Source organism: Lemur catta, chromosome 2 (genome assembly GCF_020740605.2).
Source record: "Lemur catta isolate mLemCat1 chromosome 2, mLemCat1.pri, whole genome shotgun sequence".
Taxonomy (NCBI): Eukaryota; Metazoa; Chordata; class Mammalia; order Primates; family Lemuridae; genus Lemur; species Lemur catta.
In genome coordinates, this window is record NC_059129.1 from 45,473,037 (window position 1) to 45,494,886 (window position 21,850).

General features: G+C 38.4%; 1 protein-coding gene and 1 pseudogene across 1 annotated transcript in view; one reads left to right on the plus strand and one right to left on the minus strand.

Annotated features, from left to right (window-relative positions):
- Positions 1-5,080: 5,080 nt before the first annotated feature.
- Positions 5,081-21,850, minus strand: part of SRPK1 (SRSF protein kinase 1) — a 75,927-nt gene continuing 59,157 nt past the window's right edge. The window contains 3 exon segments of the mRNA XM_045543593.1: positions 5,081-7,514; positions 9,462-9,554; positions 12,967-13,036. Of these exon segments, the coding sequence (XP_045399549.1) occupies positions 7,330-7,514; positions 9,462-9,554; positions 12,967-13,036 (348 nt within the window). The 3' untranslated portion in view covers positions 5,081-7,329.
- LOC123632866 lies at positions 19,435-19,873 on the plus strand (annotated as a pseudogene).

The following is a 21,850-nucleotide window of genomic DNA, read 5'->3' on the forward strand; positions in this document are numbered from 1 at the left end:
TCTACCAAAAATAGAAAGAAATGATTTGGACAGCTAAAAATCTATACAGAAAAAATTAGCCGGGCATGGTGGCACATGCCTGTAGTCCCAGCTACTCGGGAGGCTGAGGCAGGAGGATCGCTTGAGCCCAGGAGTTGGAGGTTGCTGTGAGCTAGGCTGACGCCACGGCACTCACTCTAGCCCGGGCAACAAAGTGAGACTCTGTCTCAAAACAAAAAACAAACAAACAAAAAACAAAAAAACCCTCCTCTTTTTCCTCAAAAAAACACAAAAATTGGATTTGGCATACCTATCTCCCAGTATCTGTGGGGGATTGGGTCCAGAACCACCCTCAGGTAGCAAAATCCATGGATGCCCAAGTCCCTGATACAAAATGTGTGGTATTTTCATAAAACCTATGCATATCCTACCATATACTTTGAATCACCTCTAGATTTCTTATAATACCTAATACAATGTAAATGCTATATAAATAAGTTGTTATACTGTATTATTTGTATTTTTATTGTAATTTTCTCGAAGTATTTTCATTTGTGGTTGGTTGAATCTGTGGATGCAGAACCTGCAGATATGGAGGGCTGGCTACTAAATAGTGAATCTTCTGCCAGGTTGGAGAACTCAGCATTTCATCACAGCAAAAGCCAAGATAAAGATAGGTCCTTCAGGCTGTTCCTGCCTGGAGGATGGTGCATAGAAGTCTTGCTGACTGTCTGCAGTGAATGATCCTGAGGAGCAGGTGTTTTTTCTGGTGTCTTTCCATTTATAGTTACTCGGTAAAGAACTACTTGGGTGCACTGTACTCTTACAGGTGGAGAGAGGGTAAATGCTGAACAAAACTGTAATGAATCTTGTTGCTTGAGCAAGCAGCAATAACATGGGAACAATTTTCTTATCCGTGGCTGTGTGTGTTTGGCCAATGCACCCAAACAACACGCCCAGTGTGCCGTTTCCTCTTAAGTTCCGATTGGCTAGGAGTATCCTAGACTGTCACAGTTAAATCGTTGGTGGTGGGAACTGTTAGGAGATTTGACCTTGTCACTTGGTCCACAGTAACTGTTTTGCAAGAATGATCACATTCATATTTTCTTTTGCTGATAAAAAGTATTTAATTCATAGTCAGCTATCTTCTTTAGGCAAGCTTGATGAATGACAGAATTTGACAAATTCATTCTGCAGCTTAGTGACTTTTCTATCTATATTTGTTTGGTTATTTCTCACAACTTACTTTTTAAAGAGGTACAAGTTTCTAAAAGTCTCTCTACCCTCAAAACATTTCTCACTGAACTGGCAACTGGAGTGGTCCACAGAAGTTGCTCGGGTAGTACGGGGCTTAAGCCCTACATCTACAGCCCACACCTTGCTCTTGCCAGAAGCAGTGAGTTCACCAAAGCAGGATTGATGTTTGCTAATGACCAGTGCTGGGGAGGGACCTGCAAACCTGTCGGGCAGATGACCCAGCATTTCAGGTTTTTGGCTTTATCTTCAAAGAAACTCAATATTCAACCTAATAACAGTAATGATTTTTGTTCAGATACCTAGTAACTGTTCATCAGCTCTTTTAAAGTTATTTTACCTTTAAATTCTTAAAGGTATCTCAAATCTCATTCATCTTTGAAAGTACATAGAACAAAAATCAATAAAATCAGCACTCCTCTTACCAAGTCACCTCATTCCTTTCTCACTTCTGGCTTGCCTCTGACTTGGGCTAGGGCATAGAGTTGGTTGTGGCGCCCAAGTTTCACTGATAATAACTAGCCCTGAACAGAGATGGTTGAGAGAGTAAGGACCAGTCATTTATAGCTGAAATGTGGGCTTGGAGAGTATCTTAAATGCTTTCACTACTTTTCAACATTGTATTAGTGACCTATTGTTGCATAACAGATTACCCAGAACTCAATGGTTTAAGACAACATACATATATATATATATATATATATATATACACATATATATGTATATACATATATATATATAATCAGTTTCTGTGAATTAGGAATCCCAGTAGGGCTAAGTGTCTTTGCCTCAAGGTTTCTCATAAGGCTGCAATTTTGTTGTATCCATTTCTAAGCTCAGTAGTTTGCAGGATTATTTCTCACAGGTTGTTGGGACTAAGGGTCTCAGTTCTTTGCTGGCTGTTGGCCTTTCTGTAGGGCTACTCAGATGGCAGCTTGCTTCCCTAGAACAACGGTTCCAAAACAGCAAGACTGAACAAAAGAGTGTGCACACACAGAAGCCACAGCCCCTTTGTAACTGTCTCTCAAGTGACATTCCATCACTTTTGCCCTATTCTGTTAGGACACTCACAAAGCCCAGCCCACGTTCAAGGCAAGTGCGTTACTTGAATACCAGGAGATGGGAATCATTAGGGCCCTTTTAAAAGTTTCCAGCCAGGTGCGCTGGCTCATACCTCTGGAAGGCTGAGGGGGAGGATTGCTTGAGGTCAAGAGTTCGAGACCAGCCTGAGTAAGAGCAAGACCCTGTATCTACAAAAAAATAGAAAAATTAGCAGGGCGTGGTGGCACAGGCCTATAGTCCCAGCTACTCAGGAGGCTGAGGCAGGAGGCTCACTTGAGCCCAGGAGTTTGAGGTTACAGTGAGCTACCATGATGCCACTGCACTATAGCCTGGGTGACAGAGTGAAAAGTTGTTTTTCGGCTGGGGGTGGTAACTCATGCCTATAATCTCCTCACTTTGGGAGGCCAGGAGTTTGAGACCCCTGGGCAGCATAGCAAGACCCTGTCTCTACAAAAAATAAATAAAAAAAATTTAGCTGGAAATCCCAGCTACTCAGGAGGCTGAGGCAGGAAGATCACCTGAGCCCAGAAGTTGGACGCTGCAGTGAGCTATGATGAAGCCACTGCATTCCAGCCTGGGCAGCAAAGTTAGACCCTGTCTCAAAAGAAAAAGTTGCCTTTTGTAGTTATTTATAATTAATTTTCTGCTGAAATAGAGATTTATCAGAATCCACTCCTGGAACAAAGAGTAGATTCTGGCAGCTTTACATGCTGATGGATACATGGATACATGTTTGTTTTGTAAGTTGATGAAGATCAACTTACAAAACAAAAGCAGGACTCCAACCCTGAAAACTCATCCCACTTTTGTTATCAATCCTCAGAGGATTTATAGTAGGGGCCACTAAATTTATTTCCAACAACAACCACACTCCCTCCGTCTATACCTAGTGAATCCAAAGCAACCAATGCAAAAACAATGTCTTAGTGGCACAACTTGCAGGCAGCTAAAGGGCTTCTGTAAATAGTCCAGTTCTGCTATTTTGGAGGGCAAGTCTTGTTACTGTATTACAACGGGCAAAAACTAGATCTGAATTAAGGACAGAAGGGAGAGATTATGATAAAAAGCAAACTTGGAAGAATATAAATCAAATTGAACATCTATGTCTTAGAAACCCTCCTCCCTTTACAAGAAATGGGCCAGTCTATAAACTAGGTACTAAAGTAAACTTGCTTAATTCCTTGGTTAAAATTTCTAAACACTTAACACTATCTCAAATTGTTTGGCTTTTTAACTGGGGTATATCTCTGGTATCACAAGGATTTCATAGTAGGGATTAGTTTCTGTAAAGACTTAAATGCATATTATACATGTAGTTTTTTAAAACTCAACTTTAAAAAATGTCTTTAGGGCCACCAAATTAAGAATTAAAGGCCAGGCGCGGTGGCTCACGCCTGTAATCCTAGCACTCTGGGAGGCTGAGGCGGGTGGATTGCTCGAGGTCAGGAGTTCGAGATCAGCCTGAGCAAGAATGAGACCCCGTCTCTACTAAAAATAGAAAGAAATTATATGGCCAACTAAAAATCTATATAGAAAAAATTAGCCGGGCATGGTGGTGCATGCCTGTAGTCCCAGCTACTCGGGAGGCTGAGGCAGTAGTATTGCTTAAGCCCAGGAGTTTGAGGTTGCTGTGAGCTAGGCTGACGCCACGACACTCATTCTAGCCTGGGCAACAAAGCGAGATTCTGTCTCAAAAAAAAAAAAAAAAAAAAGAATTAAAGGTGGGGTTGTGACTCCATCTCAGTTTGTTGGTTCTTTTGAGATAGCTAGAAGCTCTCCTACAAGAGCATTAAGGTTTCCCCAAACGCTGGGAATTTTAGGTCCATACATTTAACACAAGGCTTGGAGGGCCTGCCTATGTCGCTCAGTCTGGTGAACATATTGATTTGATGAATCCCAATAGGTTGCATTTCGGTCAAAATTGTGAAAACACTGCTTATCTTAAGTATTACACAACTAAAACAAATCAACTAGAACAGTTTACATAGTTCAAGGGCAGGTGGGGAAAGGCTTTCTATGAATAACACTAAAACATCACAAATAAAAATGAAAAGCAAATTAAAAACTGCACGATATATGAAGCAAAAATGAACAAAATTCATTACCTTTAACACGTAACAAGTCCTGACCAAGTCCGCAAATCAGGAACTACTCCAAAAGAAAGCTGGGTGATTTTGGCAAATAACCAAAAAATACAAATGGCCGATAGAATCCATGTAACAAATCTCTGACCTCACAAGTAATCCAATACGAAAATTAAAACACGATACTTCCCTTTTTGGGGCAAACTGGCTATTAGGAACAAAATGAGATTACAACAGGCTCACTTGAACATTGTTGGTACACAGGAAAATAGTCCAGCTGTTCTAAAGGTAAGTTAGGCTATACTTGTTAAAAGCCTTAAAAATGTGCTTACTCTCTGGCTCAGACATTCCAAGAATTTATCCTAAGAAATAAATCAGACAGGTGTATGAAAACCTGTGTGTAATAGTGTTCACAATGCCAGTGCCTTATTAAGAGCTTACATTTCCAAGTCATCTGCATTTTACACACGCTGTATTCATAATTTGAGGGAAAAAAACCCCAAATGTACTTTAATTCCACCCAATCCCAATTCAAACCTAGTAGCAAAACTACAAACCCCACAAAATGGCAAGTGTTCAATTTGTAGTTTCATTGCATCTTTCAGTTCAAAAAGCATACTCAACCACCAATCCTTTCCTCCAACTGCTGGGGCAGACCAACTTGGGCAACAAATGAATAAAAATCTTCTGGACACATGTAAGTTATTAAATAATTTGTTTATTGTACTGCATTTACAAAGAAAACAGACAATGCATTCAGTAGAAAGAATAAAAATGTATTCAGGGTTTTATTTCTGACAGCAAATAGAAATCCTTTAGTGAGATAATGGCAATTTGACAGTATTATGATCAAGCTCAGTAAAGGTACTTGGGGTACTTGGAAGATCAAGTTTTACAGCTGCCTCTTCTACATCTTGTAATTCATCTGGCTCCTTTAGAGGAAAAGCCCTTATTTGGTTTGGAAACATTTTCAAAATAAAGTTACAGGTTCCCTCTATTAAAATTTCCTATCATGTCAATTGTTAAAATAGGGCCTTTTGTTTGTTGGTGTTTTTTGGTTATTTCACCTTAGTATCATCACCAGAATTCCTGTAATCCCACAGTTGTGATTTTACAATGCAGAAGAGAATTCAGTTCTAGTCTATTGCTTTAGATATAAATACAGCTGAAAACCCAAAGTGGATTAGAATTGCTAAAGGATTTCCCTGCCGTTCTTTGATAAAATCTATTCTCTATATTCTTGATAGGTGCATAGACAGCCTAGACGTAACATTCTTTCTACAGAAACATGTCTGATTTCAGGAGTACCCAATCAAGGATCCGATGAATGGCTGGCCAGTTACTCAGGGTAACATGCTCATGAGTTAAATGGACTGCATAATGGCACCACTTTTCCTTTGTTGCTGTTGGTGGATAAGCGACAAACTAGATTCCAATCTCCCACACAGAGAGGTGGCTACCCAACAGTCTCACTGGTAGCTTGCTAGCAGAGCCTCCAGTTGCACCTCCTTGGCTTTCTGTGCATTAGAGTCCTGTAGCTGCTTCTGGAGAATGCTGTCATCCCCAAGGCTCACTTGGTCCATGCTGAACAAGCAGCTGTGACCCCAATCCTGCCCCTTTTTTGCTTTTCAATATTATGAGGAATATGTAATGTCTACAGCAAGTCTAGGAGAGGCCCATCCTAAAATAAAATTCACAAAGCCTTTTCTCATTAAAAAAAAAAAGTCTCAAGTACATCTCAATCATCTCAAAATTGCAGTTAAGAAACTGACAATATACAAGGAAATAGCAGCAGAGAATGGCTAATCTTAAAAACAAATAAAACAACCAAAACAAAATCAACCCAAAGAGTGCCACCCCACCCCTCCCCTTGGTTTTTTAATCTGAGGTTTCACTAGAGACCCCAAATCTCTGAGAACATGAGAAAGGCAAAGCCACAGAGGGAAATTGCTTCAAGCCAGAATTTTGGGCAAGGTAAAGTAAAAGCTGTAAATAAAAGCAGGGACTATTTGGAAAAGAATCAGAACCCTAGGACATATTCTTAAACAGGAAAGCTCTGAAACCCAGATCTCTTTTCTAGAGTCATTCTGATTCTTTAGTTATGAGGCAAAAAACTCAAGTACAATGAGTAAAGTGCCAGCCAGGGATTAAAAAAACAAAAAACAAAACACAAACAAAACAGCCAATCAAAGTAACTGTGCTCTTAGGGTAACAGAAGACACATAGGAAAGGACTGTTTACAGAACACCTGAGGTTCTCAAGAAATTACTAGTCAATGGTTCCATTTTTGTTTACATTAAAAATCAGACTGAAGATTCAAGGATCTTAAAGTTATTAAAGAAATTCGACAGTGCTTTGAACAGTGATAAAATGGTACCCAAATTCGGTGTTTATATAGCTCATTAAAAAAGACAGTAGCTTAAAAGTTGCAGGGAAAAATGTGAACACAGAGAACAACAGAAACAATCCAGGAAGATGTTGCAGCCTGGATACAGCCAGTTTAATGTCTCTGCTGTACAAAGAATTAACACCCTTTCCCCTCCTCATCCTTATGCTGGCAATAAGATATGCATTACAAAATTTGACTCTTAGAGTCAGTGAATAAAAGGATGGGCTCATAGATCTTCATAGCTCTTTTTAAAAAGGACGCTTATCATTTAAAGGATGTCCTAGTGGAAAGGCAAGGGTACAGGGTGAGAGGCTGTTTCACATTTTAGTCCATTAGTCTTTGGCAGAGCCCAACCAAGGCCAAATTCACCTAGGATGCCCAGTGGCTGTGGGGATCTCCACATGGTCAAGTAAGCAAACCCAAATGAACATGTTGGATTAAAAAAAAATCTAGAAACCCTTGAAGGAAGAGCTTCACCCTGAAAAGGGAAGAGAAAAATGCTTGGAGGGGGGATGGTTAGAGGGTCAGTGTGTGATCTCTGCTGCAGTGCTGGGCAGGGGCTTAGGAGTTCAGCCAAGGGTGCCTAAGACACTCCGCAGCAGTGGCTCTCTTCTCAGGGATCAGCTCCAACATGGGTAGTAAGAAATCCGTGAAGCCAGCTGCCTCTTCCTGAGACCACTCATACTTCTCCACTAGAACCTCAAAAAGGCCCCAAGGTTTCAGCTTCGTGATATGTTTCAGGTCACCTGCAGTGAAGACAGTATAAAGAAAAATTTGACCAACATTGACAAGTGACAATTTCCTACTGTGGAAATCCAGGAACTAATCCAGGTAGTCTATAGGGAATCAAATTTGGTAAATCAGAATCTAATCCTCCATTCACAAAGCACTTCTTTTCTGATGTATTCCTCAGAAAGAAGTACCTCTATTTTTCATAAGGCTCTAAAAATTTAAGGTAATTTGTTGTCTCCCCATTCCAGGACTTTTTTTTTTTGTCCCAGTCAAACTGAGTATGCCAGTCAGGAACTAGGTATTCTATAAAATACAATTAAACGCCTGACTCAGCATGGTCTCATATGATGTGCAGACGCAGTCTAGCATCACATATTGAGAATAATTTGCTGGCCGGGTGCGGTGGCTCACGCCTGTAATCCTAGCACTCTGGGAGGCCGAGGCGGGTGGATCGCTCGAGGTCAGGAGTTCGAGACCAGGCTGAGCGAGACCCCGTCTCTACTAAAAATAGAAATAAATTATCTGGACAACTAAAAATCTATATATAGAAAAAATTAGCCGGGCATGGTGGCACATGCCTGTAGTCCCAGCTACTTGGGAGGCTGAGGCAGTAGGATAGCTTAAGCCCAGGAGTTTGAGGTTGCTGTGAGCTAGGCTGACGCCACGGCACTCACTCTAGCCCGGGCAACAAAGTGAGACTCTGTCTCAAAAAAAAAAAAAAAAAAAGAGAGAGAGAATAATTTGCTTGTACTCTTTTATCTGCTCCCCCCTCAATAGTCTAGTAAATGTTGCTTCAAAATTAGGCACTAATTTAAAAATAAAGAACTAATATCATGTCAAACATGTAATAAAAGCAACAAAACTGAAAGAACAAACCCTATACAGTTTTCCAATATGGCAGCACCAAACTCTACTATTCTGAAATGGTAACCTAATTGCTTCTTTAAAGGGGCAATTTTAAAAATATGGCCTATTATCAATGGCTTATTAAGGCAAATGCTGCTTAAATTTTTTTTCATATATGACACTTATCTGAAGTCTCTCCAGTGGGCTTTGAATGCCTATTAAATGAGCTACTTGGTAAACATGCATGCCTTAACCTGACTTTGCACTCTAGGAGGAACTCCTATGAAGCACTTCACCATTTTCTTGCTCTAAAAAAGGTTTAAGGGTAATGGTTCTGAGGATGCTCCTGTTAAGAGTTGAGAAAATTCATTTTTCTTTACACTTGTGCAGAGGTTGTGAGGAAAAGGGGAACCATGGCACAATGTGGAAAAAAAGGCCAGTTTTCTAGATCCTTCTTGGTCAGGTTTTCACATTTCAGTTTTATTTGGAATGCATAAGAAACACATTATTCCAGTCAAATGGCTGAAGTGGGAGTTTTATCTTTGTTCCTTTCATTAGTAACTAATAACATAAAGTTATAAAACTGAAAAGTGTAAAGTTACTTTGTGTGACTCATATGTTTTGAGTGATTGGTGACTGTTAGGTGTCACCGGGATACAAAGATGAGTGAGAAGTAGTCCTTGCCCATAAGAACCTTAAATTAAACTTCTTGCCCTTTGGTAGAGGCAGTTCTTAGACCTAATGCCATTTGCAAAAATTTGCCCATTTTTCAAAAGTGCTATAGTTGAAGCAATCAACCAACTATGTGTCAGACACTATACGCATATTAATAATTTAATATGAAATATACCTTCTTATCATCCCCATTTAGAAATGAACAAATTGAGGCACAGTGAGCTTATGTCAAAGGTTATACAGCTAGTGAAGCAGGCAGGATTTGACAGCCTGGGCTCCAGTCCCTGCTCTTGACCATACTCTTTGACCTCTCTGCTAAGTCACGCTTCAACATTCAAGGCAGGTATCCTTCTGGAGGAAGTTGGGAACGTGTAACTCACCTCTTTATTTTTAAACACCTTTGCACCCCTAATGTCTGGGAACAAACACATTTATTTTACCTTTTTTGGTGAAAAATTCCTTGGAATATTTTCCTGCCACAATGAGCTTGCGAGGCACCTTCCCCAGAAGTTCTATGATCAATGCAATGTGATCTGTATTTTTCAAACATTTCAAGAGAAGGGAAAAAAAGACATACGTAACAGGAGTAACAAATGCAGCTTTAGACAATGGCAGAAAGAGTAGCATGCACAACTCTTTGTAAAGCATCTCAGGCTTGCTTTCTGTCCTAAATGGGAAAGGAGGACTCCATCCTACTACTGGAAAAGCCACAAAATCATAAAAAATCAGGCGTCCACTCCAGTGGGACTTTCAGTGGTAACTAAAAACAATCTTGGTGTGAATGCTCTGCTTCCTGAAGTTGTATCTCTGGAGCCTAGATGAAAACTCATGTTAACAATACTACCTCTGCGATTGAAGAAGTCCTGTGAATACTTCCCACCGAGGGCAAAGCGTCTTGGAATTCTGCCTATCAGCTCTATAATGTATGCAATGTGGTCTAAAATAGAATGGTAAGAAGAACAGGATCAAGGACAAGCTGTAAAAGAGGTTTTTCTATGAATAGCTTTTTCAAGGACTAGCTGTTTAAAAGTAACTACAAATAAAACCCAGGATACTCAAGAGAAGACTGGGAAGGCCAAGCGTTATTTCAGATGGTGGATCACCTGATGGTAGCTGGCAAGTCCCATTTTGGATTATGGAGGCTTATTTACACCTTTACTTCTATTTTGTCTATATATCTGGGTTTAGGTATGTTTTTTAGGTAAGGCAAAAAACATCCCAATATGCTTTAGTCATTCTAGAACTCTTATTTATTTATGATACTGTTCTGGACTTCAAGCAATAAAAGTATCATCTTACATAAGAATGTTCATGACAAAGCATTCACATATGACTATTTGAGTTTTTATAATCACTCTGTAAAACAGGCCAAAGATTAAAACCCCTTTTTAAAGATGAGAAAATGGAACCTGAGAATAAATGGCCTACTTGAAACTTCAGGGCTAATATAAGATAGAACTCAAATGTAAACCAACACCTATCATGTCTTGTCTGGAGCTTTTTTTCTAAAATCACTTTTTAAAAGGTAAAAATTAACACAAAGATTTAAAAGTATAGCTACTTGACTATCTGTAAGCCATCAAAATGTCCAAGTCATATAATGACATAACTGTCATAGCATGAATATGGACTGTGAGCACTGCCAGGGAAGTGAGTCTCTTAGTCAGGAGGGAAGCCTGGGTCAGCCAGTACTCACACCTCCAGGCAGCTCTTCTGCCTTTTTCACTCTGCTGGTGATTCTATCAACTAAGAATATGAAGAGGTTTTTTTAAAAAAAATGGCTTCTAACCATTAAAAAAGCTTTATTAAAAAAAAACCTTTAATAATGTAGTTAGAGAATCATTAAGGTTAAAAGGAGTCATTTAAATATTTCCAGTTATGTATCTCACAGGGGAAATAACGTGCTAGAGACATCCATATTATCTGGGAATTTGTGAAGCTCTCAGCTAGTATCTCCTTTTCATGTAAAAATGCCAGTGATGTAATTTAAAAAGGACTTTATATTCATGACTTCACTACAACCTTTCAGCAGTTTTGACTGAATTTATGGTTTGGTAACAAGTACCTGGATGCTAAGAAATTTCTGCCAATTTTAGGCATGACCTGCAAATAAATGTCTTCATATAAATTACCATTAACAACAACCAAAATGAGAATATCAAGGAATAAAAATTAGACTATAGCTTCTCTTACTATAAATTTCTAAGTATAGTATTGGTTCTTTTAATATTTTTCTTATATCATGGAATTCCCTTGAAATCATTATTTTATATTTAATTGTAGCAACCTAACTCTGGCTTATCAATTAATTACAGGATTAATATACTTCATAACCAAAATTATTAAGTGTTATCCCAGTAGTTAGGGCTATGGAATGTTAACAATAGAGGACATTCTACTCCGGCTCCAGTACTACTATGACTTATAACAAACTATGCGTACATTTGTCAGGAGGTAAGGGTTTGCTTTTTCCTGCTCCTACAGGCCAAACTGCAGTAGAATAGAACAGGGAGGTTAAGGTTTGCTCTAAGGACTATTAGTATTGACTGGGACACGAAGGATTAAATTAGGATTTAAATCTCTACAGAAGACGGTTCTCCCATGTCCCCTTATTTGGGACTTTTCATATATATTTCAATTTTCAGGTTTGGTAGCATGAGGTCCTATTTTATACAAATCTAGCCACTATATGTGTTCTGTACCATACACTAATATTTATGGAAAGTCTAGGGAAGTATAGAGAAAAAAATTAATTACCTTCTAAACAAATATAGTACAGCATTTCTAAAACATTGTAAGCCTATAACCTCAAACTTATAATCCAAAAAGATAAGAAGCAGAGAATAGGGAAAATCAAGTATGTACACGGGAAGTAATTATAATATCTTCTAACATAGGGCTTATACATATGAAACATGTCTAAACTACACCTATCAAAATAGGCAATCATAGGAATTAGTTAGCATAGCATTTTCCAAACAGTATTTGTGAGGAATATTAGCACACCCTACTAACACTGCCTATTAATACCCCAGGGGACCACATTTTTGAGAGAGAACACTCTTGATTCCACAGAGCACAAAACCTAATTTTCCAAAGACTCAAGGAAAGCAAGGAAAGAACAGAACATATTCTCCACATTGGGAAGGCATGCTGCTAGTGATCTTTCAAAATAATCCTCATTAATCCTACAAACAAAACAAAAGCTGCCTCAACCGTACAGAAAAGGTAAAACATTTTTTCATTCAAAATATTAACTCATCTAGTTATTCAGACGCCACCATGACAGAACGATCACACATGTACAGCTGTCTGTTTTCACAGCTACTCAGCTGAAGTAACTGACACCTTGGGCTTTTCTATTGGCTACCACAAAATGTAAATCTATTGTACTTTGTTTTAAAATGAAATTCTAAATGTCAGTATCATTTAAAAAGGAAACTATTACAGCTTTAATTTTCAGAAAGAGGAAAAAGAATGCTAAATGTTGCAGAATTTATATAAATAAGATATAGTCTCTGCATTCAAGTAGTGTTTGGATATTAAAATTATTGACTTCCAAATGAAGTTGAAAGCATAACTAAGCAATAAGTTGATAAGCAAGTAAATTCAAACTGGATAATGAATGAATCATTGATATATACAGAAAGGAGGATAACTGATGTTGAAGAAAAAACTGCCTGGCAGATGGAAGTTTTAGTTCAACCAACTGTGGCCTTTTCTTTAAATACTCTCATAGAGCTCTTTAATAACCTTTATAAACCATCTAGTTAGTATATCTAAATGCCTAGTATAAAATACCTTTTATATTTCTATCTTTTTTGGGATTTATATATACTCCGCACACCAGTAGGACTAAGGCTCTTCAGTACTAACAAATGATGTTAGCCGCATGTGGGACGTTAACTACCACACACAAACATCCGTGGTGGTCAAGGGACTTACCTTCATCTCGAGTGTATTCTTCCCCTGAATGAGGTTCAAACAAATAATCACCTGTGGCCAGTTCAAAGGCCTAAGCAAAAGAGAACAGCATATGAAAGCATCAAAGAAAAGGACTTTGGAAAGCTTTTAACTAAATATTAAGTAATTTTTTTCCCTTAGGAAAACCTTCCGATTATTTTTTTAAATGTCTAAGATTATTCCTAAAGAGCTTTCCTTCCTCATCTGTATCTTAATAAAATGGAGAAAACAGCAAAAACTCAGTTGATACCAACATATGGGTTATTCCACGCCAAAACAAAACAAAACAAAACAAACAAACAAAAAAAAAAACCCACTCTAAAACTCAGCAATTTAGCCCTTTCGAGTTTCTCTTTTTGGTCAGAAAGGGGCACACCTGGATATTAAGGTGATTCTAAGTTATTATTCATGAAAAAAACCAAATCTTTCTTACATTATAATTTAACATGGCTAGAAACTGAGATTCTGTACCCAAAATCAAAACCAAAAAGTCGGGTATCCACCTGTAACTCTTTAGTGTTGGACAACAAGTACACTCTTAATTCTTACGTGGAAAGTACTCTCTAAACTGTCCCAGATGGAGAAGTCCCAATTCCTAGGTCTACAGGAAATCAAAAAAGATTAAGTGTAAATGGAGTCAAGAGTCACTCTATTCCATATGACCAGCAGCTCAGCAGCCCCCAACCAGGAAAAGAAAAGAACATGTCTCCTACAAGAGAAAAACCTCTTGCAAACAGTCAGTGTTTGAGAGGGTCTTAAGAGATGATTTCCTTTGGAATTAATGCCAAGCAGTATGGAAGGATAGTATCCAGGAAATGGGGCTACATAAATATCTCACTGATTACAGATAGAATTTTCAAAACTGATATGGCAGTTTTAAAAATGACCTTATTGACATGAAAGTACATTTATAAGCTAGTCATAGGTCATTTTGATTGAATCAATAGTACCAAGTAGTCCAGAAAATCTCAAGAACTACAGGATGAAGGATTTATAGTCAGGGCATATTCTCAATTTAGACCTAAGTTTAGGTCTTGGTGGCTCACCAATGTCAGTTTCTATAGTTTCATGATATAACAGCCTTTCTCAAAACTGTATTACCTGGCTGTACTATCATTCAAAGTGAAGCTATAAAACCAGAAGTTTCAGGGTAGTTACAGGAATCAAATACTTACTTGTAAAATGTCAGGGATGCTAGGCATAGCTTGTTTTATACTCCATAACTTCATTATGAAATTGAACCACACTGATAGAGCAAATACTTATTCTACTCTGAACTATCCTGAGGTTTATAGTACCAGAACAGCACAGAAAGAAATTATTCTTATTCATCAAAATTTATTAATCTTCTCTGAAACCAATACTTGTAAAAAATGTCAAGGTCTCATATATGGAAGTTTAGTAAAGATACTGAAATTAAAGCTTAAAAAACTACAGAGCCAGGCACAGTGGTGTGTGCCTGTAGTCCCAACTACTTGGGAGGCTGAGGCAAGAGGATTTCTTGAGGCTAGGCAGTTGAGGCTCTGGTGTACCATGATGGTGCCAGTGAATAGCCACTGTACTCTAGCCCAGGCAACATAGCAAGACTCCGTCTCTTTAAAAAAAAGTATACAGATATTATACAATTCAGAGTGATTCCTAAATTTCTAAAATTTTTTAGGCAGGTACTTACATCTCTTAGAGAACTTGGTAGTTCCTAGTGGTTAAAATTTTACAAGTAATAGAAAAAAACTACTGAAAATGAGCAGGAGCTCTAGATTAGAAAACACCTAGTTGGAACACCCTCTTTTTACACATGAGAAAACTGTAGCCAAAAGGAAAGGCAGGCCGGGCGGCGGTGGCTCACGCCTGTAATCCTAGCACTCTGGGAGGCCGAGGCGGGCGGATCGCTCGAGGTCAGGAGTTCGAGACCAGCCTGAGCAAGAGCGAGACCTCGTCTATACTAAAAATAGAAAGAAATTATACGGACAGCTAAAAACATATATATATATAGAAAAAATTAACCGGGCATGGTGGTACATGCCTGTAGTCCCAGCTACTCGGGAGGCTGAGGCAGGAGGATTGCTCGAGCCCAGGAGTTTGAGGTTGCTGTGAGCTAGGCTGACGCCACAGCACTCTAGCCTGGGCAACAGAGTGAGACTCTGTCCCAAAAAAAATAAAATAAAAATAAAAATGCCAGTGTAGTAAAACATCAAGACAATGGAATATTCTTCAGAGCTAAAAAGAAATGAGCTGTTAAGCCATGAAAAGACATGAAGAACCTTAAATGCCTATTACTAAGTTAAAGACGCCAATCTATAAAGGCTACATACTATATGATTCCAACTATACGACATTATGGAGATAGTAAAAAGATCCGTGGCTGCCAGGGGCTGGGGGAGGGGAGGGATGAATAGGCAGAGCAAAGAGGAGTTTTAGGGCAGTGAAACTACTCTCTGTGATGCTGTAATAGCAGATATGTGTCATCAATTTGTCGAACCCATAAAAGGTACAAAACCAAGAATTAACCCAAACATAAACTATGGACTTTGGGTGATGATGTGTCAATACAGGCTCATCGTTTGAAACAAACGTACCACTCTGGAGCAGTATATTAATAGTGGGGAAGGCTCTGTGTGTTGCGCGGGGTGGGGGGTGGTGGTGGTACATGAGAACTCTATGTACTTTTTGTTCAATGTTGCTGTGAACCTAAAACCACTTTAAAAACAAAGTCTATTAAAAAAAAAAATCCAGTGTACCATCTTTCCTCAACTTTCTCAATAGTATCACCTTTGAGAAAAATAGCTCCAGAAAATAGCATGAAATGCATGGAAAAATTTAAAAAATGACAACTTAAACAGACTAATATATTCAGATCCAGGAATAACTTGTAAAAGCTAGGTAGCAGAAAGGAATACTAACACAGCTTAAAAGGCAACCTAGCATTTCATGGCAACATGGATGTGTGGTCAAAGTGCCATGCAGTGATTACCCAACAGAAAATGAGGACTTCTTGGTAAGAGCTGTTTCTCTAAGATAACCTATCCCTCATCTGTATCAATGGGCTGGCCATTTTGTTGTCTTACACAGTGAGGAAGACAAGTCGGCGCGGAGTCCTGTTGCTTCCTCCCCTGCAGAGACCTGAAGCTGCAGATGTGCTCAGTGTACTAACTTAAGGGCCCTTATCTTGATCTCAGGTCTGACAACATTAGGAAGGGCTGAAGTGCTGAGAGTGTTATTCTGGAGAAAAGGTATTAAAAGACAATTCAAATTTCCTATCTTCAACAATTTCTATCAGAGGGAAGCAAAATTCCGGAGTAGAGCTAGATGCTGGAACAATAAAGTCTGTTTAAAAGAAAGGAAAGAAGTTGCCAGGGACTGGGAGAAAAGGGAAATGAGGATTCGTTCAATGGGTGTAGAGTTTCAGTTTTGGAAGATAAAGTTTTAAAGATATATTGTGCAAAAATGCAAATATAGTTAACAGTACTAAACTGTACACTTAAAAATATTCCATTCTCAACAAGCTGTGGAAAACAGCTTTGGCAATTTGATAGCCACTTGCTCTCCAGGCTTGTTTCCTGCTGACATAAACAAGTTACCGTTAAGATGGCAAAACTATGTCAATAGTTTAGGCGCATACTTTGATTAACTGGATTGCTTCTTGTTTGAAATATAATAAACTATACTTCTGATTCGAAATAGGACATTTCATATTTAATGATCTAATAAAATTTGGCTGGACACGGTGGCTCATGCCTGTAACTCCAGCCCCTTTGGGAGGCAGGAGGATTGCTTGAGGCTAAGAGTTCGTGACCAGCCTGGACAACTTGACAAGATCTTGTCTCCACAAAAAATTAAAACATTAGCCAGGTATGATGCCACGTGCCTGTATTCCTAGCCACTCAGGAGGCTGAGGTGGGAAGATCACCTGAGTCCAGGACTTTGAGGTTACAGTGAGCTCCAATTGTGTCACTGCACTCCAGCCTGGATGACAAAGTGACCCTGTCTCTAAAACAAATAAAAAAATCAACAATCTTTAGCCAGACTAAGGGAAGACTCAAATAAAATCAGAAATCAAAGAGGAGACATTGCAACTGATACCACAGAAACATAAAGGATCATGAGACTACTATGAATAATTACATGCCAACAAATTGGATAACCTAGGAGGAATGGAAAAATTCCTAGACAATGTAACCTGCCAAGGCTGAATCACAAAGAAATAGAAAAACCTGAACAGACCAATAACAAGTAAGGAGATTAAATCAATAATAAAAAGTCTTCCATCAAGGAAAAGCCCAGAACCTGGGATGGAGCTTCACTGCTGAATTCTACCAAACATCTAAAGAAGAACTAATACCAATCCTTCTCAAACTCTTCAAAAAAAAAAAGGAAGCGAATACTTCTAAATTCTTTTTATGAGGCCAGGATTACCCTGATACCAAAGCCAGACAAGGACACTATAAGGAAAGAAAACTGTAGGTCAATATCCTTGATAAACACAGATGCAAAAATCCTCAACAAAACACTAGCAAACCCAATTTGACAACACATTAGCAGGATCATCCACATGACCAAGTGGAATTTATCCCTGGGATGTAAGGATGGTTCAATACATGCAAATCAATACATGACATATCACATTAAGAGAATGAAGGACAAAAACCATATGATCATCTCATTAGATGTAGAAAATCCATGTAACAAAATTCAATATCCTTCTATGATAAAAACTCTTACCAAATTAGGCATAGAAGGAATGTGCCCTCAACACAATAAAGGCCACATACGACAAGACCACCGCTAACATTATACTCATTGGTGAAAAACTGAAAGCTTTTCCTCTAATATCTGGACAAAGACAAGGATGCCCACTCTCTCCACTTCTATTCAACATCATGTTAAAAGCCTTTGACAGAGTGATTAGGCAAGAGAAAGAAATAAAAGGCATCCAAATAGGAAAGGAAGAAGTGAAACTATCACTGTTTGCTGATAACATAATATCATACATAGAAAACCCTATAGACTCCACCAACAAACCATCTGAATAAACAAATAAAGTTGCAGGATTAAAAAAACAAAATCAACACACAAAAATCAGCCGCATTTTTATGTGCTAACAAGAAACTATCCAAAAAAGTCAAGAGAACAATCCCATTTACAATAGCTACCAAAAAATAAAATGCTTAAGACACAAAACTATAAAGCAATGATGAAAGAAACTGAAGACGGCACAAATAAATGAAAAGATAGCCTGTGTTCATGCACTGGAAGATTTAATACTTTTAAAATGTCCATACTACCCAAACAGGTCTACAGATTCAATGTAATTCCTATCAGAATTCACGTCATTTTTCACAGAAATAGAAAAAACAACCCTGAGATTCATATGGAACCACAAAAAAACAAAAAAACAACCCCCCGCCCTCCCCCCCAAATCCCAAATAGCAAAGGCAATCATGAGCAAAAAGAACAAAGCTGAAGGCATGAGCATCATACTACCTAATTTCAAACTATACTAGAAAGCTATAGTAATTTAAACAGCATGGTACTGGCAAAAAATAGACACAAAATAATATAGCCCAGAAATGAAGCCACACATGTACGGTCAATTGATTTTTGACAAAAGTGGCCAAGAATACACAATGGGAGAAGGATAGTCTTTTCAACAGATGGTGTAAGGGCAGGTGTGGTGGCTCACGCCTGTAATCCTAGCACTCTGGGAGGCCAAGGTGGGAGGATGGCTCAAGGTCAGGAGTTCAAGACCAGCCTGAGCAAGAGCGAGACCTCGTCTATACTAAAAATAGAAAGAAATTAGCTGGACAACTAAAAATATATATAGAAAAAATTAGCCGGGCATGGTGGCACATGCCTGTAGTCCCAGCTACTCGGGAGGCTGAGGGCAGGAGGATCACTTGACCCCGGAATTTGAGGTTGCAGTGAGCGAGGCTGACACCACGGCACTCTAGCCTGGGCAACAGAGTGAGACTCTGTCTCAAAAAAAAAAAAAAAAAAAACCAACCAACCAACCAACCAAACAAACAAAAAACAGATGGTGTTGGATATACACATGCAGAAGAAAGAAATTTGACCCTCATATTACCCCATATACTAAAACCAACTCAAAATGGATTAAAGACTTAAATGTAAGATCTGATACTGAAAAACTACTAGAAGAAAACAGAAGGGGAAAATCACAAGTCATTGGTAGGGGCAATGAGTTTTTGGATTTGACCCCAAAAGCTCAGGCAAATAAAGCAAATATAGACAAATGGGATTACATCAAACTAAAAAGCTCTGCACAACAAAAGAAACAATAGTGTGAAGAGATAACCTATAGATTGGGAGAAAATATTTGCATGCTATACATCCAGTAGGGGTTGATATCTGAAATATATAAGGAACTGAAAGAACTCAATAACAAGAAAAAAGAAACAATTAAAAATGGGCAAGGGTTTCAGGCTGCAGAAGATGGTGGTCTCCATGGGAGTTAGAGTTACTCATAATGGTCACTTGTTGGAAGAAGTTGAAGGAACAAAAGGAGTAGGCGACAGTACAGTTAGCTGGGGCCTTGAAGATGATGAAGATATGACATTTACAAGGTGGACAGGTATGATTATTGGGCCACCAAGGACAAATTATGAAAACAGAATACATAGCCTGAAAATAGAATGTGGACCTAAATACACAGAAGCTCCTCCATCAGTTAGATTTGTAACAAAAATTAACATTAATGGAATAAATAATTCCAGTGGGATGACGGATGGATGCATGGAGCATACCAGTGAGAGCAAAATGGCAAAATTCATACAGCATTAAAGTCGTATTTCAAGAGTTAAAATGTCTAATGATGTCCAAAGAAAATATGAAGTTTCCACAGCCACCAGAAAGACAAACGTACAACAATTAATTTTAGTGGATCTCAAACTTGTCTTAAATCAACAATCTTCTACTCATGTTAATGTCTTGATTAAATATCACACAACAAAATATCCACATATTAAGAAAAGAATTCCAGCTGGTAAACACAACCTGGACATTTGTAAGAACAGACTTAATATACGTATATCCATTATGTTTTCAGGTAACAGGAGGAACACCGCAGTATAATTTTTTCCGTCTTGTTAAGGCACTGTCATTTAAACGTAAATCTGGAGTACTTGAAATAAAATTCAGGTTTACAAGATGAAACCATGTTGAAAAGTGTCAGATGGTAGTGGAAGCATGTGTATTTATGAAAAGTAAAAATCTCAAGAAGGAAAACCAGAAATGGCATGCTTTATCCATCTTGCTTAGCCAAAGAGCTGCAGCTGAAATTGTTTAAAGTAGCAGGTACAATGAATGTTGTCATAAATTGTGTTAATTTTTGAAGTGATATGGGTGCTTGACTACTAGTAGTACCAAAAATATGTTCAGGATTGTTTTGATACCTTTATTTATAAGAAAAAATGTTGGGGAAGGGATGATGAGCTTCTGTTAAAAGCTATTCCTATGTATTACATTTAACACACATAGTAAATATCTGTTTACAGTCTTTGTTTAACAAATCATGCATTTAAGTTTAAGTGAAGTCAACAAAAGGGAATAGGTATATGGACATGTGATTTTGAGATTAAAGTTAGGTTTTTTTTGGGGGGGGGGGGAAGATATAAGGTCTTGTATTGCCCAGGCTGGACCTGAACTTCAGGTCTCAAACAATCCTCCCGCCTTGGCCTCCTGAAGTGCTGGGGTTATAGGCATGAGCTACCATATCCGGCCTAAATTTAGTTTTAAAATGTAAATAAAATGTGGAACATGGAAAAAAAAAATGAGCAAGGGACTTGAATAAAATTTTCTAAAAGACATACAAATGGCAAACAGATCTATTAAAAAATGTTCAATATCACTAATCAATATGGAAATGCAAATTAAAGCCACAATGAGATATCATTTCACAACTGTCAGAATGGCTTTCACCAAAAAGATGAAAGATTCAGTGTTGATGAGGATGTGAAGAAAAGGGAACACTTATACACTGTTGGTGGAAATGTAAATTTGTACAGCCATTATGGAAAACTATATGAAAGTTCTTCAAAAAACTAAAAATAGTTACCATATGATCCAGCAATCCCACTTTTGGGTATTTACCCAAAGATTTAAAATCACTTTGTCTGCATTTACATGTTCATTGCAGCATTACTCACAATAGCCAAGTTATGGAATCAACCTAACTGTCCATCAATACATAAATGGATTTTTAAAAAAGGTGGCATATATAAATTGTGCAGCCCTAATCTGAAAATCTGAAATCAGAAATGCTCCAAAATGTGAAACTTTTTGAGCACTGACATGATGCTCCAAGTAAATGCTCACTGGGGCATTTCCAATTTTGGATTTTAAGATTAGGGATGCTTAACCAGTATGTATTCTGCAAATATTCCAAAATCTGAAAAAAATCCAAAATCTGAAATACTTCTGGTCCCAAGTATTTCAGGTAAGGGATACTCAACCTCTAAACACACTGGAAATACCATTCAGACTGAAGAAGGAAATTCAGTCATTTGTGACAATATGGACAGAACTGGAAAACCTTATGCTAAGTGAAATAAGCCAGGTACAGAAAGACAAATACTGCATATTCTCACTTGTACATGTAATCTGAAACAATTGCACTCATAGGAGCAGAGGGTAGAATGGTGGTTACTGAGGCTGGGGGAAATCAGGAGACGACTGATCAAAGGGTTAAAAAAAAAGGGGGGGGGGAGGATTTGAGTTTTTCACTATAACAGTGTTTACAAGGCCGGCACAGCGGCTCATGCCTGTAATCCTAGCACCAGAGGAGGCCGAGGTGGGAAGATCGCTCAAGGTCAGGAATTCCAGACCAGCCTGAGCAAGAGCGAGACCCCCG